We start from the raw sequence: 17,982 nt of genomic DNA, 5'->3' as shown, positions 1-17,982 counted from the left end.
CACCTTGGCACAGATTGAAAGAAAAAGGACCCAAAGTCATTTTTATCTTACAGTGCTGCTTTACTTATGAAGCTGCACTAGAACTTCTGATTAGAATCAAGTGGAAGTTTGAATGTTTGGACACAGAATTACAAAAGGATCTGAGCACATCCCTTGGGCTCCTCACACACCTCCCTTGACAAAACCTACTGTTTGTCCACAAATGTATTTCTCTGAAAAAATTAAAGCTTGTAAACGATGTTCCCAGCTATTAAACACACCAAAAAGTATCTCCTAATGCAGACGTAGGATTTGCTTGGCAAACTTAAGCAGCATGTCAGGAAAAGAGAATTTTGCAAAGTTATTTTATGAAAATATTAAATCCATTCGACTAAAAATGCCAAAATTGTAACTAAAAGACTCTGTGGGAGGGAACAGTGGACAAGGAGGCCTTTGCAGCCTTTTTGTTGTTCTGGCAAACGATTTACAGCATTGGCCAAACACAAGGAACAGTCTTAGGGGACAGACTGCTCCTTCAATCCAACAGTGATAAGAAATAAGGTCCAAAAATTACTAGCCTTGAGAAGGAAAGGATTTTTTCTGTCATTCTGAAAGACAGCAGGATGTCCAAATGAGAGAAGGGTCAGTACCCAAACTGCCTCATCATCAAGATTATTGCAGATCAGCAAAAAAACCAAGAGATAGATGCAAAGTAATACAAGATTCAGTTTGGCCACCCAGTTTTGATTCATGGTTCCTTCTTGTAAGAATCAGTTAGGAAGTTGCATTTTATTCTTAGAAATATTTGAGTCATTAACTGACCTACAGAAACTCAGCATTAAATTAGAAATTTCACAGGGATTGATTCCAGGTTGTTACTGCTACCAGAAACCAGCCACTTATTATACAGCTACCTGTGAAACAGCCCAAATCCTCCTTAAATTCAATGTACTGCTGGAGCTGGAGAAACACATTCTGCACAGAGCCATTAGGAAACCTTAGGGATTAATAAGGAAGACACCTTCCTGTTCAGAAAGGAAAGGAAATAACTGCTCGTGGCTATCACACACAGAACATGGAAAATCCATGGAAGTCCTTGAAGCATCGAGCAACTGCTCACTTCCACCCTGCAGAACCAGCAGCAGCCTCACAGCCAAGCAATTCTGGTTCCCCTGCCAATCTCTCAGCCATGTCACAGCACCGTGAAACATTTGCTATCTTCCAAATATTTCTCCCCTACAGCAGGGAATTGTTTTATTGTCTATCAGAGAAAGGAAAGACAAACCCTATAAAACATCCCAGACAGCTGCCAGTATTTCATGCAACTGCCTGGGAGAAGAGGGAGATACAGAAACATTTCATACAATGATCACATTAAAACTCCAAGTAATGATGCTTTACCATCCAAAGACGTGGGTGGTGAAGGTGCTGTTGCTAATCTGTCCTAAATAAATGGGCTGATTTCAGAAAAATAGCAATGAATTGATCAAATTTTGTGCATGGTACAAAGATTTTCTTTAAAACCTTTCAGAATCTTCTGTGTGGGGGGAATCACATTACAGGCACTGTTTTCATGCAAAAACTATGCATGTCATTTATCAATCACACAATGAATCAATCAGACACTGGATATGTAATGCTATCTCCAGGCATTAAAGCTGGAAGTGAAATGCCACGAGCTTCGCAAGAGCGGTGTCAGGAGATAAGGCTGGGTTATATCAGCTCAGATCAGGCGCTGCACTCCAGCTCCAACCCAAACCTGGGATTAATATTATGCTGCCCACAGCTCTGTGGTGGGGCTTACTCAGAGAAACTGGGTGAACAAAGTGAGTAGAAATTTGTGTGCAGCTGCCTGCAGCCCTGCCTGTCCTGCCTGCCCTGCCAGCCCTGCATCCCTGCCAGCCCTTCGCGCCACTCCGGAGGTTTGTCTGGGCTCAGTCCTGTGACACAGGAGGGCAGCACCAGGCTCAGGAAATTCAGGAAGGGCTGAACACACCTCCCACTAAGAGGCTGTGCTGGCTTAAGTGAAACCTTTGCTATGAAATAAAAGCAGGATTTGTTCTGCTGTCCCACCAACGAGGCTCCCGTGGGGTCAGGGGGTGTTGTGGGGATGTAAACTAAGATGTCATAGGAGAGAAATAAGGGTTGACATGTTGGAGCTTGGGGAGGGGGTAGTTTTCTTCCAGTCCCCACAATTTATTGTTCTGGACCCCAGGATGGTCACCATCCTCCCTGACATAGATCCTGTGCTCTGTAGATTTCAAGCTCAGCACTATCAATCAAGCTTTCAGATCTCTGGCACTCAGTGGGTCTGGTATCGAGCACATGGGAAAAGGAAACTCCATCCTGGGGAGATAGTGTGGTAGCTGGAAACAGGAGGTGGAACCTGAATGAGGCTGGAATCAGGACAGAACCTGATTCCATCTTCTTTCACCTTCCTCCCTGCAGAAACACCTCCTACAGGCACAAGGACAACCTAGAGCAGCCCTGAGGAAGGTGTGAGGCACGTCAAGAGTTGGTTCTGCTGCACAGTTGAGCCACGGCTCAGCCTCTCTCCTCCCCCCCAGGGGCAATAAAAGCTCTGGTCCCTAATGAGTCATTTTTCATTCCATTTGCTCTGTGTTTATTCTCGCTTCTCACCTTCTGATCCAACTCTCATATTACCAAAATCAGAGGGTTGCTTTTATTACCTCATTTGGGCACTGATCTTACAATTTGGATGAACCAGCTCACCCTTGTAATAAGAAAGATGAGACCATTGCTGGTTATATCCCCATTTTTAGGGAGGCTGCTGTAAAAGCTGAAGAGGGTGGGGAAAGAGGAAACCATAGGCTGGTCTTGCCCATTGCTATCCCCAGAGTTCAGCTTGGTCATTCTGGGCTGAAATTCAAAAGAGCAAAAGCAGCAAAGCACCTCAACTTCATCTCTCTCCAGAGGGAGCAGGACTGTGGCAGGAAAATCCAGCTCTGCTTATGGGGAGGATGAAATTCCACATCTGCCTTTGCAGAGCAAATCTGCAAAATTCCAGGGGGAAACAGCCTGTGGCACTGGCAGAGATGTGTGTGCCCATCCCATCCCATCCCATCCCATCCCATCCCATCCCATCCCATCCCATCCCATCCCATCCCTTCCCTTCCTCAAAACAGCTTCAGGTTGTTGTGGAGAAATGAGACATTACAAGAAGACAGTTTGGAGAGCTGAGCAACAACTTCACATCCAGATCATCCAGCAAAACAGGGAACTTTCTCCAAAACCCAGAGCAGGAATGCAGACAACACCAAACAAACATAAGCACCTTTTAAAGGATGTTAGCAATTGTTGAATAGTAACAACTGAGTTCATTAGATTGCTACATAGATCAAACTGAACTTAAATTAACCTTGAAAAAAAGGGGAATCAGCATATTTCTCTTGTGTACAGCACCAGCAGTCGTGTACTGTTGCTTCACTCTCTGTTTCATTGCTACAGTCCATTTTTGCAAAGCATCCACAGCTTTTCAAACAAAGTGGAAGCCAAAAGATTAATAAGGACCTTGCTGGGCCGTGCTGCAGAAGGTCTCCTTGCAGAGACATGGGCTTTAGTATTTCAAAAATGAAGGCAATAACTCATTTTCCTCTGTAAAAGCAAACCCCTTTGATGAGCCTTGCTCCCAGCTTGGATCTGTGTGGGAGCAGAGGGAAGTCAGAAGGAAAACCATCACAGCAACAACACACACTGCCCAACTGCAGCACTAAATCAGACACGACACACTCTGCCTGACTTCCCAAGGGGATTTGGGCAGGTAGAACCTCCTTCCCCCTCCCCAAAGTCCTGCCAGCTGAGGTTGCCACCAGCCTTTACATGTTACCCACACAAGAGCCAAGCAGCACAAGCCAGCAGAGTGTGGAGTGATGTCAGGACAGTCTCTGGTCGTCCTATTCCAGTGAGCCAGACAGAGAAAATCCTGGAAAGCGAAGAAAGGTACAGCTGGCCACAGCCAGAGAGGGAAGGGCTGATTCACGTCTCTCTGAGGCCAGCCCTGTGTCTCACTTGGATTCAGGACTGCACACACAGGGCTCACTCACCAGCCTCTCTCTCCTGCCCTGCCAGAGGACACCCACCTGCCAGCTCCTGCTCAGACAAACAATCCAGCTCCCTTTTGTCCTTTGCACCACACCAGTTTTTTCCACTCGAACAATTCTGTTCCCCAGAATTTCATTCCCCCCCACCCCTTCATTTTCCTATAGTGAAATATAACCGGGAAGGCTTTGAGGAGGCTCCAGACTTCATTTCAGCACAAACAATTCCCAAATTACCATAATATCATGTACTGGCCTCAAAAACACCACACAACCATCACCTCCCTCCACAAAGGTTTCTCCCTAAATTCTTTTATGTCATTGATAAGCATCAGTTAATGAATAATAACAGCAGTAAATGCCTTAAAGGGACCAAAGCATGATAAGTAACAGCCAGGAGAGGGCTGTCACAGGAGGACCACAGATCAAAGGGGAATGCTGACTCAGCTGCTTTGTTGCTAGACTGGAACAATTCATCTGAATCCCAGTAGGTAGAAATTAAAACAATTTGTAGGGAAAAAAACCTTCCACAATGTGAAGGTCTCCCCCTAATATTTGTCTCCGCTAAAGTATGCATGAGAGCCTCCCACCCTTCAGAAAAGGGATAAAAAAGCAGGGCTGGATTGCACTTGAAGAAACACAGCAGGGCAGAGGGAGGGGGGCAGGTGTGACAGGCAAACAGTGACAAATAAGCATAATGGCAACATGTGGCACGTTATTTCTGAGGTCTGGGCATTATTTTGGACGAGCTGGGCTGAGGCAGGGATGCAGCCACATGGGAAGGAGAAGGGAAGGAGCAGGGCTAGAGGCAAGAAGTGTCTTATTTTCTGGGACAGAGCCACTGCCATGGAGAGAGGAACAGGCACCTGATCTCTCCAGGCCTGCCAACTCAACATGTTTGTCACCAGAAACCCTTGGAAATTTTTGTCAAACAGGAGAATAAAGGCAGGTCCTTACCTTGGCCTCCAGCGTGTTCAGCCTCTCGGTCATATCCGCAAGCCTCGTGCAGTTCATGCATTCTAGAGAGAACAAAACATGGTGATGTCAAACTGCCAGGAACTGTGCATGTTCATCCACGGCTTCAGCCTGGTCCCTTTGATCCAAGGCACATGGAAAAGTGAGTCGAGATCAGTTATGGGGGAAAATAAATATTCAAATCCACTGCACAGGTCACCAGCCACAGCCACGTTACCTGAACCTTGTTTGGGGATGCTTAGAGGGGCAGAGTGTGAAATTAAGCTCCCAATATGTAGAAGGCAGATGAAATAAAAATCGGTTTTAAGACTTTTCATGGTGCCAACAAGCACGAGCTGCTGTCATAGGCAGAGACACTTGTCCTGCCACTGGTGCAAGCTGGTGTGGCACATGCTCCCACCTCACAGGACACCAGGCTGCACAACCACCACTCCATTTAACACTCTCTCCTCTACTATTTTCCTGCTAAAATACCAAGAAAAGCAATGAATACACAACATGCCCATCTCTGTGGTGTCCTGCTCCATCCCTGGGCTCCCAGGCCCCGTTACCCCTCCCAGACAAATGAGACAAAGCACCCATCTCAGTGACAGCCAGGAAATCCAAGGCAGATCCAAGGGCTGATGCAGCCCAGAGCTGCAGCATGAAGTGGTTTCCATCTCACTGTGCTGCAGAGGAGCAGCAGACAGTGAGCAACCACCAAAGGAGTCCTGACAGGGAGCCTCAGCGAGAACAAACATCGCCAGAATGAGCTCTGAGTGCAGGTTAAAGTGATTGCTCCATCCAAATGACATTCCTTATCTAAACAGAAGGCCTGCTGCTTTGCCTCTGGTTTCATCTCAGCAATTTCAAAGTGAGTAAAGGAGGATAAAGCCCTGAACAGAGATTTAATCAACAAGGCACTTTCCCAGTGCTTTGCAGCAGAGTGGAACTGCCCATTCCCAGCTCTCGGAGAAGCTTTCCAGATTGGACCACTCACCTCTCATGACTTCTGAAACCAGCAGCTCTCAAAAAGGGAAAATGATTTGCAGCATGAAGCATTTCAGAGGATAAACCATCCATATTCAGGTGATGAATCACATCTCATGGCCCATAGAGGAGAAATACATCTGTGTGTGTGTTTCATGCTCCTTAAGGGCCAGAGCCAGTTTTCATTGACTGGCCATAGAAGTATTTAATTCTGGTGTTTCCACAGGGCTGGGAATGTTGACCTGTAGTTCTCGAGCCCCTAACAGACCATTCAGGTGCAGCTGAGGCTGAGGCTGCAACGATGCAGGGGATGCTGAGGAAACCCAAAGCCTCCCTATGGAGAGGGATGGCTGAACATGGATTTCAGCCTGAGTAAAAAACACCCCAACACTTGGGCTCAGCTGTGCCCCCTAACAAGCTTTGTCCCCTGTTGCACAAGGAATCCAAGGGACCTCTCCAGTCTCCAGCCCCAGGCAACTTTCTGGCTTTCTGGAGCACACAGCATGCCCTGATGGCTCTCAGCCACATAAAGATTTGAGTGCATGTCCTGGAAGAACAGGAAGCTGGGCTGTTCCACCCTCGTGATTTACTGGCTAAAAGGATTGTTTGAGTGCTAACAGTAACCTACTGCATCCACTTTCCCAAGGAATTCTCACACTGGCCCTCTATGAGGAGCAGCTTCCCAAAGGAGCCAGACATAGATCTTCCACCTTGTAATACACAACATTTTGCAGACAAAGCATCTGATGATTCAGGAACACTCAGATGGAGGGATTTCCTCACAGGTCAGTACTGACATGGACTTTCTTTTACCCAACAGAAAATAACATTTGTTTATTTTTATTCTCTGCAATAGATCTTGGGCAATATTTTTTGGCTTGAATTGACCCATGAACATGCAAGTGCCATAAGTGCACTGTCCCACAGGGAAGGAAATGGCTGAGGCTTGTTTGGTCTGGATCTGCTTGTGGTGTGTAAAACACGGAATTGGTTTCTGTGTGTAACTGGCTTCAGGCTTTTGATCTTGCTCATCCCCACAGAAAGATAAGACTGAATAAAACCAGTGCTCCCAGGAGCCAAAAGACATATCAGATGTGTTACAGAGCAAATAAAATACTCTCTCCTACTCTCCCTTCTGCTGGCTTGCACGTATTAGTAACTCCCACAGGTTTAGCCAGACTGACTTGAACTGTCTGAAAACCATCTCTGTTCATCTGACATGGACTGACCATTTAAGGTCCCTCTGGACAGCTCAGCTTATAAAAAGAGGGACAGCACTAGTCCAGCAGCTCTCTCTGCTCTTGAAGAGTGTCTCAAAGAGCCTTCTCAGGTGCATTTGCAACAGAAGAGGTTTGATTTAAATGGACAAAGTGACACAAGAGGAGAGAAACCAGCAGCGTCACTGCATGTGAGATTTGTACTAACATGATTTTCATGTCAGTGATGTTGAAACATGCAGAAAACACAGCCTGGGTCAGAAGCAGAACTACTTAAGTTCAAGCTGGATTTGATCTCTGAGCCCTTCTGTTGTGAAATGCCTGGAAACCCAGATCCACACCCAAGGTACTTAGACTGGGCCCAAAAGACATTTAAAGTGGATATCCTGATGCAGAAAATCTTACTAAGGCAAGAGTCCTGCCAACGAATCCATGTGACATTTATTTATCTGACCAACAGGCAGACAAGGCTTTCAAAGGCAGAGATGAATGCTCAGGGCTGCAGAGTCAGACACTCCATTCAAAGCTCCCTCACTGCACACCAGGAACTGTTCAAGGTCTGGGGTCCACATCTGTCCTTGCAGAAAGCCTGAGAATGGTGGTGAGAAATCAAGCTAATAAGTATCTTCCCTATGATGCACTGAAGTATTTAGTGTCTAATCTCGATGGATTGTGCTTCCAAGGCCTGGGACTGTGCAGCTGAATTTTCTGATCAGGGTGAAAGCAATCTGTGTTATTAAAAAGAGCTTGAGAATCTCACATCATTATTTCTCATGGAACAAGTATAACACTGGGGCAAATGCACACACTCTCTGACCTGGGACTGCAGAGCAGACGCTTTCCCTATCTGCAGAAATCCATCACTTGTTGCTACACAGGACCACAGTTTATTTCCCTTCTATTCCTAGTTGGCAGGTTTGTATTTTTCCAGCTAAACTCTGAGAAAGGAGTTGTGATTTCACTCTATCCCAACCTCAAAACACATGGTAGGATTTGTTTTAGAAATATTCCAGCAGGGAGGATAAATAATTGAGATAATGAGCATGAGACAGTACCAGCATATGCAGTGACACCCAGTCTGTCTCCATGATGCCTCACTGTTACTGTCCCAGCACATCTCTCCCTTCCCATTCCTCCTCTCAGCTGGAATGTAACTGGAGGGATGGAAAATTCTAATGCAGAGGAGATGTGGAAGACTTCACATGCTGGAAATAACAAGCCAGGTACCCTGTAGCAGCTGTGGGCCCCTCAACCCTGACACAAAGGTTGCTGCATTCAACCCATCTTTGATTAAAGACTGAGCCCCCAGTGCTGCAGCTTTGCCAACAAGCATCAGATCTGTGCCTGAGCTTCCAGTCTGGATACACCCCTGTGAGTGATCTAAAGCAGGGAATGATGACTTCAGGTACCTTGTTAACCTGGCACTTCTGCATTGTTAACCTGGCCCTCCTGCTTTGCATCATTTCATTATTAAATAGTTGCACACTTCAGCTTCCCAAGCCTGAAAGTCCCACAAGTCTTCAAACTCCTCACTCAAATCATGACAAGAAAGGTGTGATAACAGCCTGATACCAACAGGGCTCTAATGATTTCAGCACAGCTATCACAGTGGCACTGAGGGCAGTAAAAGAAGAACCAATCCAAATTTCACCATGGGGCCGCAGGTCAGTTTTGTGTGAAATGGCAAGGAAACCTCTTGGCACCTCTGCCCCATTTCTCAGCTCTGACAGCCCATGCTCATTTGTATACCCAGAGTCTCTGCAGAATATTAAAAGAGCTTTTGGTTTCCCTACAGCCAGATGCTCAGTAGATATAAATTGCACAGCTCAACTGAAGTCAAGGGATCAAGGCTCTGTCTCTCTTTTTCTTGATGGATTGCTCCAAAATTTGTGTTTCAGAGGGGAGGTGGAGGAGGTGGTTTATAGCATATGAAAGGGGAGAGAATTCTGGAATTACAAAGCCTTTGTTTAAACAAATAAAGCCTTTGCAGCCAGTTTTTTTCAAGACCATATTTTGCTATTACAAGAAACTTCAACCTTGCAATGCAATGGGGCATAGCATGCAGGCAGGCTTGAGGACACGAGAATCACATCTGCAGCTCATGCTTCAACCTGCTCAGACTCCAAACAACACATTTCCCTCCTCCCAGGTTCACTTTCCTTTCATCCATTGTTAGCTTAATGTAAAGGACCTGTAAAGGATCCAAGGTTAAAGGATGAAAAAGGACCAAATGTAACATATATGCAGAGAAACAACTGAAATACTTGACTTTTGTGATACAACTGGTCTGGCAGCTCTTCCCTCTCCATCTCATCTATTCCACCACTTCCATTGCATGGCCATGCATGAAGAGAAGCGGGGTTATCCCCAGGGCAGGGGAGCAAACCAGAGCTGCCAACAGCCCATGCTGGAGCACTGGGAAGGCAACAGCAGCTCCATGAAGCTCAACACAGCAGCTCTGGTAGTGCAGCAACTGCACCACCAGCACTGCTCAGAGCAGCTCCTGCACCACCACAGACACGGCTCGAGCTGCACTGCCCTGACAAATCAGTGACACACAGCTCGACAAGGTCCAGTTGGAAGAACATTTTGTCTGTCAAAGTAAGCAGGAAACCAGCTTTTCTCAGCAGACACTTTCCTCCAGGACAAGTTCAGAGTAGTTTCTGAGAAAATCTGGAAGAAGTCAGCTAAATTCACTCAGTCAACCATGTTTCTTTGCAAAGAGAAAAGGATGAAGCTCAAAATTCCCAAAAGGGAAATAGGAAGCACCATTAACTCAGTGAGCACCCAGGATCTCATGCACCAGAGATGTTTTATTTGACACTCTTGAGAGAAACCACGAGGCCGCTGACCCCTCCATCCCCATACTGCCACACACACACACACTTTAGCCAGAAAAAGAGCAGTGGCACTTTCTGACGCTGGCACAGAAGGAATTTCAAGTCAAATTCCACAGCAGAAATATGAACACAGATCTCCTGTGCCTACCTAGGTGGCCCTCAGTGGGGGACAGCTAGCTCAGGTTTGCATCTCCACCTCTCTTTAATTTGTCTGATTTGACCCTTCCAGCCTTTTTACATGGTTACTGAGTTTCCTTAAGTAGTTTATGTTCTGGCCCTTTGCAAAAGCTTTCGCCAGTGCTTGTGAAGGATAGCAGGCCCAAGCCATAAATCACAGCCAACCTGGGATCTGTTTTTTCAACACATTTCCTCTAATGAGAGTCAGATGTTGGCTAGATAGGCTTTATTAATTGTGCTTGTTTAGAACGGGCCGTGTGTGCAGCTCTGCACCGGGCTCTGAGCACATGAAAGGCTGAGGGCTGACAGCGGGCAGGGAGGGGATGAACGCCTCTGTCACCTGGCAGCCTCCGGTCTGAGGAGCAAAGGCTCAGGAATCAAAGGTCTGGAGAGCTGTGGGAGGGAAGGGCTCTGACCCTGGCCACAGCTCCAGGCCCAGTAAAGCTGGAGCAGGAGCTGCTTCTGCAAGGGGAAGCTCTCTGAGTTTTGTTTAGCATAGGATCATTAAGACTCCACTGCTCTGTTTACTGCCCTGATATTTACTTGCTGTGTGCATTGTAAACCACAGAATCACAGAATATCCTGAGCTGGAAGGGACTCAAAATCATCCACTTCGACCCCTGGCCCTGCACAGACACCCCAACAACCCCACCCTGGGCATCCCTGGCAGCGCTGTCCAAACGCTCCTGGAGCTCTGGCAGCCCCGGGCAGTGCCCATTCCCTGGGGAGCCTGGGCAGTGCCCAGCACCCTCTGGGGGAAGAACCTTTCCCTGATATCCCTGACACAGCTCCAGGCCATTCCCTCAGATCCTGTCACTGATCACCACAGAGGAGAAATCAGTGGCTGCCCCTCCTCTTCCCCTTTTGGCAAAGTCAGTGGCAAGGGAAGGTCCCCAGCTGGCCAGGGGCTGTCAGGGGCCTGGTGCTGGGACACAAAGGCCAAGTCACCCAACCTGGAGAGGAACTGTGCATTCAGTGCCTCCTCTTCTCAACATTTCACATGTCCAGCTGCACAGAATGTGCGTTCTGGCTGACCTGCAAACGTTGTATGCTCCAACCTGGCCACAGCCTCACCTTACACCTGTATTTACACACCACACACCCTTCTGTTCACTCAAGAGTTGGACTCGATGATCCTTCAGGGTCCCTTCCGACTCAGACCATTCTGTGATCCAGGTTCAAGACCAGCACTGGCACAGCCTCACAACATCTCATTCAGCCTGGTCATCAGCACAATTAAAACATCTCACACATCAGGAACTGGGAGCTCAGAGAAACTTAAAGATGGTCTCTTTGACCCAAAGTGGGTTTGCTCTTTCCCACAGTTTTCACATGAGGACTTTGCAGGCTGGAACGTTTTATCTTCACCTGGAAATTGTGAGTTATTAGGTTGCCTATCAATATGAAACAGAACACCTCCAGAATGTTTTTGCCTTTTTACCTTCATTCCAGATAATTCACCATCTCTGCTACAAGACCCCAATCACTGCCAAAATTCCCCCATTTGTAATGTCTCTCATATCTCTATTATAACAACCCTTACCCTTAACTTTACTGGCTATTTCTAAAAAGCAGCTCAGATTTCCTTTCTTATGAGAACTGCTATCTGATCCTTTTCCGCTTGTAAAGTGTTCATACTTCATTTTTGTGTCTACTTTCTTCTTTTTCTTCTTAAAGAGGAAAAGGCTTTTTTTTTTTTTCATGAACAAATAAGAAATGTTTTTTCATTATCATGATATTCGGTGATTTTGAAATGTCTGTAAGAAAAACCTCAGCAAAACTGAGTGAAAAGAAAGTTTACCACAAACTGCAAGTTACTCCTAGTTGTTGGAGTAACAACTACTATTCAAGAAGCTACACGAAATTTCATACATTGTTTCAAGTGAGAAACAAAACAGGTGTAATCTTTAAAATTTTTGCAATATTATCTCTAGAGGTTTCTTTCTTAAATGATTTTTCATACCTTCTGAGTGAAATGTTTCGGCCCTAAGTTTTGAATAGCATTTATTTCAAATCTCACTTAAATGAAAAATAAATGAAGAAATTAAGTAGTTTAAAGTGAAAGTAAATGGTTTGGTTTGGGTCACAGGAAACAATTCTGCTTGACCCAAACCCATATTTTAGTTATTACACTGTGTCAAAACTTCAAAATTTGCCATTTCAGATTCTCCTGAATCATTTTTCTTTCCAATTTTTTGATTTTGCAAATGAAGCCAGAAAGCCTCGATTATTCACCCAGGTCTATTCTTAAACAGCTCACATCACTCATGTTTTATTTAAAATTTCACACATGCACACTGCCACCCACTCACTAATTTCATCTGTAACTGCTCTCAGCCTGGGGAGTTGTGCTCCTCCACAAGAGATCCATCCTGCTCCATCAGCACGTGGAATTAGACCAGGATCATTTACTCACAGGCAACCATCAGCTGTGAGATCTGTGTTCAGACCACCTCTATCTGCCAGAGGAAGCTTAAGCAGGGAATGGCTGGGTTTTGATGCAACATCTTTGGCTAGAAATGCAGCATCTTTATTGTTACAAGCACCAAGGACATTTCACTAACACAGCCCGACTGAAGCCACCCCAAAACCAAAGATTTTACCTGTCCAGCATGAGTTTGCTAAGGCCTTGCTGACTGGAGCTGCTGATCCTGGAGCTCCAAGTGATGCTGGTGGCACTGGGGCTGCTCAGTAATTTTGATATTGCACCAAACAACCCTCCCCTGGTTCACAGCTGTAGCAGGGCATGGCAGCAAAGCAGACAAAGCAAATAAAAAGACAGAAAACAAAAAACACACAGGTGGGATGAACAATATGTACCTACAAACCTCTCACAGCAAGACAGGGCTAATCTAAACTAGGTTAAAAGTCCCCAGATTAAAAGAGGGATTCCACACGCTTTCCAGCCAAGGAAGCTGGGGGTACGATGTCCACAGGGCCTGGGGCTCCTTTCCAGGGGACAACACTCCTCCTACAGCTGGTCCAGTCCTCACTATGCCAAAATCTCATGCCTGACACCACCATTGTTGAACTTGACTCATTTCTCCCTCAATCCCTGATCTACGACATGGAGAGAGACTTCATGGGACCTGACCCCAGTGAAGGACACACGGAAACTCCACTGCACTCAAAACTTCATCTCACGTTGAGATGGCTTCACATCCCTTACAAACCAGACTGCTTGTCCCTGCTGGGAGAAGCAATCAGGGGGAAAATGCAGTCAAAATATGGTGCAGTGTAACATGAAATAAGGAAGCAGACAGGACAAAAGGAAACATTTGAATCAGGCTCATGGTGAAGTCTGCAGGGACTCTCACAATATTGGTTCTGCACCTGTATAACACAGGTCAGGGAATCTCTCACAGTCTCGAGCCAAACAACGTGTGCTGAGCTGGGGTTTGTGTTTCATAAAGACACTCCAGAGCCAGACAACCAAGGTTTCATTAGTGAACTGCATCCAAAGTTAACCATTGTATGGGAAATATGCATCTTGTTTCCAATTGGGATTTCTGACCTCAAATTCTACCCCCGCTTTGAGTTTTATTACTTGGGCCTGCAAAGCTGCAGGGCAGTTCTTGGGTTGGACACCTCCTCTCTGCACAAAGTCCCTGGAACCCACAAACGTGTGGCATTCAAGATGCTCAGTCAAGCTCTAGTTGTTCCTCATCCAGAACATTTAGCACTGGCTTCCTTTAGCCAAGACAAAAAATCAGCTGAAAGACCAATAAGGAAAACAACTTCTTAAGCCACTGAAAAGGATGGTCCAGATTCAGAAGAATTTGGCTCCCTGGACATCAAAATACTATGTTTGCACATTCTTTTACAGCAAATGCACAATGATGATGATGATGATGATGATGATTGTTATTATTACTATTGCCAGGGGCACTTTTGCAAAGGTTTGATTTCCGATGTCAGCATTTCAGCTTCAGGTTCACCCCACTGTGGTTTGTCCATTCTCCCCCACTCCCTCCCTCCCTGGGGTCTGAACGGCCCCCACAGCCCTCATCCAACACTCCTGTCCTGCACAAGGCCAGTGACCACCACTGAGCACTTGGGAGCTGGGCTGAAATGGTTCAGTGCAGGATATCCTTCAAGGACCATCACTCTGCCTGATGCTGCTCATTACCCCTTGCTGGCCTTTATCTAAATCCCCCTGAGCTCTGCAGTGGTCCTTAAAGATCTGAGCAGCAGGAAAAGGATTCCTTCCCACATTTCTCTGCAGCTGTGATTTTGTTCTCCAGGACACCCAGGGACACTGGCGTTTCAGGGGACCCAGCAAATCCCTCACATCCTCTGATCTCCATAATGTGAAGAACAAGGTAACACTTGCATCCCATTAGTGGTGAGCACAGAGCTGTGCAAAAGACTTTTTGTTTGGGTTTGTTTTCTGTTGTTTCCTTGTTAACTTCTGGGTGAAGAAAAATTTGTAAAGGAAATAGCTGCTTGGGCTCAGCCAGGCACATTTCAGTTTCAGCTTCAGATTTTTAACTCTTGAAAAGAAGCTACACCTCCAACTCATTTTAGATTGAAAAATCAAAGGATATTCATAATCAAAATGTTTTCCAGGATTCCTGCTCTCTGTTGCTTGAACCCCAAACTCACTAAACACTTCCCAAACCTAGGGATCCATCCACTTTCTGATGGGACCAAGCCCTTAATTTTGCCTATTTGCACTTTCTCTGACCTGTGACATGGACCCAACAACAATCAGCACAGAGTGTCCCCTAAGAGACCTCACACTGGTAGCAGTTTGAGGAGCTTTATTTTGAGGTTCTAGCTGATTCCACCTTGAAACTCTCCTAAAAAATGCCTGAAATGGCAAGTTTAGACCCATGAATGAAGGCCCAGCATCTGGGGAGATTTCTCCTGGAACATGGTAAGCATTGGGTAAGGCTGGGTGTCAGCCAATCTTCTCTCCCACGCCTGTCACCCCACGCACTCAGCCTCAATATTATGTTACCCTTACAGCTGTGGAGGTTTTGACAATGAATTTTGACCCTCCCTCTGAGCACTGATGAGGAACGGGGAGAAGAGCCAGCGAGGCCAAAATGGACAAACCCAGAATGGTGCAATTTGCCTGCAATACACCAAGAAGGAACTGGATACCTCCAGAGTCACTTCCATCCCCTCCAACCCCACACCATCAACAGTCACTTCTGAGCAGCAGGCAACAACACACTGGCAAATAAGCTCCAAGCAGGGCTTTAAAATGACACAGCTTGTGCTTTAGAGGCTGATGCACTGTCACTGGTGCCTGCTGCCACATGATGCCGCTGGCAACAGGGGTGATTTTGGCACTTTAGAACAAGCCCAGGGCCAGATTGCAAGGGGAAGCAACAACCAGAATTTTCCTGCAGTCAAAGAGCTCCTAGGTTTCCTACCCAGTGAGACTTTAGCCCCAACAGCACAATAAGGAAATGCAAGGGCACTTAATCAGATCAAAGCTCTTAAGTGTTTAAGTTCATCTTTCTCTGTGAAATGTGTCTGCAAGACACTCTCAGGCACTTCACCAGAGTTAATTACCTGAATCCAAACCATCACAGCCCACAAATCCTTTAAACTTTGAGAATTGACTTAATGCTGAACAGCTGCCAGGCACTCATTCGCCCGCAGCCATGGGAACAGCTTTTCTTATCAATAAATGGGGATTCCTGTGTGTGCAACACCCAGGAACAGCACTGGAAATGTCTCTGCTTGGAGATTAGAAAATGCCAGCAAAAACGTGCTAAGTGCAGCTGGAGGCCAAGCAAGATGCACATTCCCACTAAGCCATGGCCCAGTCCCTGTCCAGAGGCGTGGAATGACAATGTGGGGGGTGCTGGGAAAACAGCGGCGTTTGCTGTAAATTGCTGTGCTTCCAAAGGCAAGGCACTGCAGCTCTCCTCAACAGGGAAGCACTGGGCTACCTCCAAGAACCACTGGTAAATGAGGACTTTAATGGTGACAATTGCATCAGTACAAAAGCAATCTCCTATTTTAGTCCAATTAGTGCTGTGCTAAATCATCAGCCCAAGCCTTGCCTTTCGCAGTGGAAGGAGACACATCTGTGAGGCTCCTCTGCTGCATGTGGTTTGTATTATCCTCTAGCACAATATGCATAAACTAATGCTGTTCTACACTTACACAGCACCTCATCTGGAAATCTGAAAGCGATTTATGAATGGTGGGCATCTGTGACATTTTACAGATAGAAATCGAGGCACAGAGGGATTCAGTAATTAGCCCCAGACTTGCACAATGAGTCAGCTGCAGAGCAGAGCCCATTATTTGTTCTGTAGTAGCATCTAGTGTCCAAACACAGAGGAAGATGAGTCTTTCTCCCCAAAAAGTGTACAAGCACACCCAAAAATACCACCCATGCCTGTGTTCAGACCAAGACTACTGAGGAACAGACAGAGTGAATGCACAGCCTAAAGCACAGCCTAAAACACAGCCTACCCTGGCAGACAGGACTCTTCATCCTTGCAATACAAACACAGGCAGGCAGAAGGGTTAATATGCCTGAAAGTTTGTCTGCTTTTTCCACATCAGTTGATCTAATAAAAAAGATTGATTCTCCCCACAAATCTGGCCTCACTTTAACAAATCATTTGATTTGACACAAAGGACTATATTCAGATAGTTTAAATTCCACTTCACTCCCTGAAACTAAAATTTCTAATGGGCTGAAGCCTCAGGAACAGCCAATAGCAAAGGCCAGGCAGAGACACCCACCTTGGGAAGGGCTGGAAGTGCCTGAGTGCAGCCAGAAGCATCTGCAGATCTCTCTGTACTGCGGTGCTTAGGAGCCCACGAGGAACGTCGCAGTGTGAAAGAAAACACACAGCCCTTCCTGTACCTTTCAGAAATACAGCAGCAACTCACACTTCTGAAAGCCTCCCGGTGGTAAACATAACACTGTTATTGCCTGCCCACCTTTCCTGAGGCAGCATGCCAGATGCCTGAAGTGACAATCCCAAAGTATTGGGATGCAGATCACCAGGGTGTAGAAAAAGCCCATAACCACATTCAGGCAACACTGTCTCTGCCTTGCTGCCTGGCCCCACACTTCCAAAGGGTTTAGCCCACATCCTAAAATCAGAGTATCATTTGGAAGCTAAATGACTAAAATCAAATCATGGAAGGAAACCTTCAAACATTGGGCAACAAGAGGAATCCCAGGTCAGATTGCCAAGAAGGAGGATTCCTTCCACAGACAAAAATACCCTAAAAATCCAACCAACCTATAAATCATAGAAGGATAGAATGGTTTAGGTTGGAGGGGAACTTAAAGCCCATCCCCCAGCCATGGGCAGGGACATCTTCCACCATCCCAGGCTGCTCCAAGCCCCATCCAACCTGGCCGTGGACAATTCCAGGGATCCAGGGGCAGCCACAGCTTCTCTGGGCATCCTATGCCAGGGCCTCCCCACCCTCACAGGGAACAATTCCTTCCTAACATCTAATCTAAACCCCCCTTCTTTGAGTATAAAACCACTGCCCCTTGTTCTGTCACTATTTGCCTGTATAAAAACTCCCTCTCCTTCCTTTTTATAAGCCCTGTTTAAGCACTGGAAGGGGCTCTAAGGTCTCCTTGGAGTTTTCTCTTCTCCAGGCTGAACAACCCCAGCTCTCTCAGCCTGTCGTTGGAGGAGAGGTGTTCAGAGCATCCTAAACACCCATCAGAACCATCACGAGCACCCAGCCCCTATTCCCTAACCTGCTGTCACATTAGCAGAATAGCAGCATCACTAGATTTTGCCTGGATGAAACCTTAAAAGCGTG

General features: G+C 46.3%; 1 protein-coding gene across 1 annotated transcript in view; it reads right to left on the bottom strand.

Moving 5' to 3' along the window:
* The window catches only part of COL26A1 (collagen type XXVI alpha 1 chain), a gene marked incomplete at both ends in the record, with an annotated part of 163,564 nt that overhangs the window by 32,086 nt on the left and 113,496 nt on the right, over window positions 1-17,982 (bottom strand). Inside the window, one exon of the mRNA XM_082294521.1 lies at window positions 4,995-5,056. Coding sequence (XP_082150647.1) covers window positions 4,995-5,056 — 62 coding nt within the window. The remainder of the gene's footprint in view (window positions 1-4,994; window positions 5,057-17,982) is intronic.

The sequence above is a fragment of the Coloeus monedula genome (genome assembly GCF_965178545.1).
Source record: "Coloeus monedula genome assembly, chromosome: 20".
Lineage (NCBI taxonomy): Eukaryota > Metazoa > Chordata > Aves > Passeriformes > Corvidae > Coloeus > Coloeus monedula.
The sequence above is the reverse complement of the archived record's forward strand: the minus strand, read 5'-3'. Positions and strand labels throughout refer to the sequence as shown.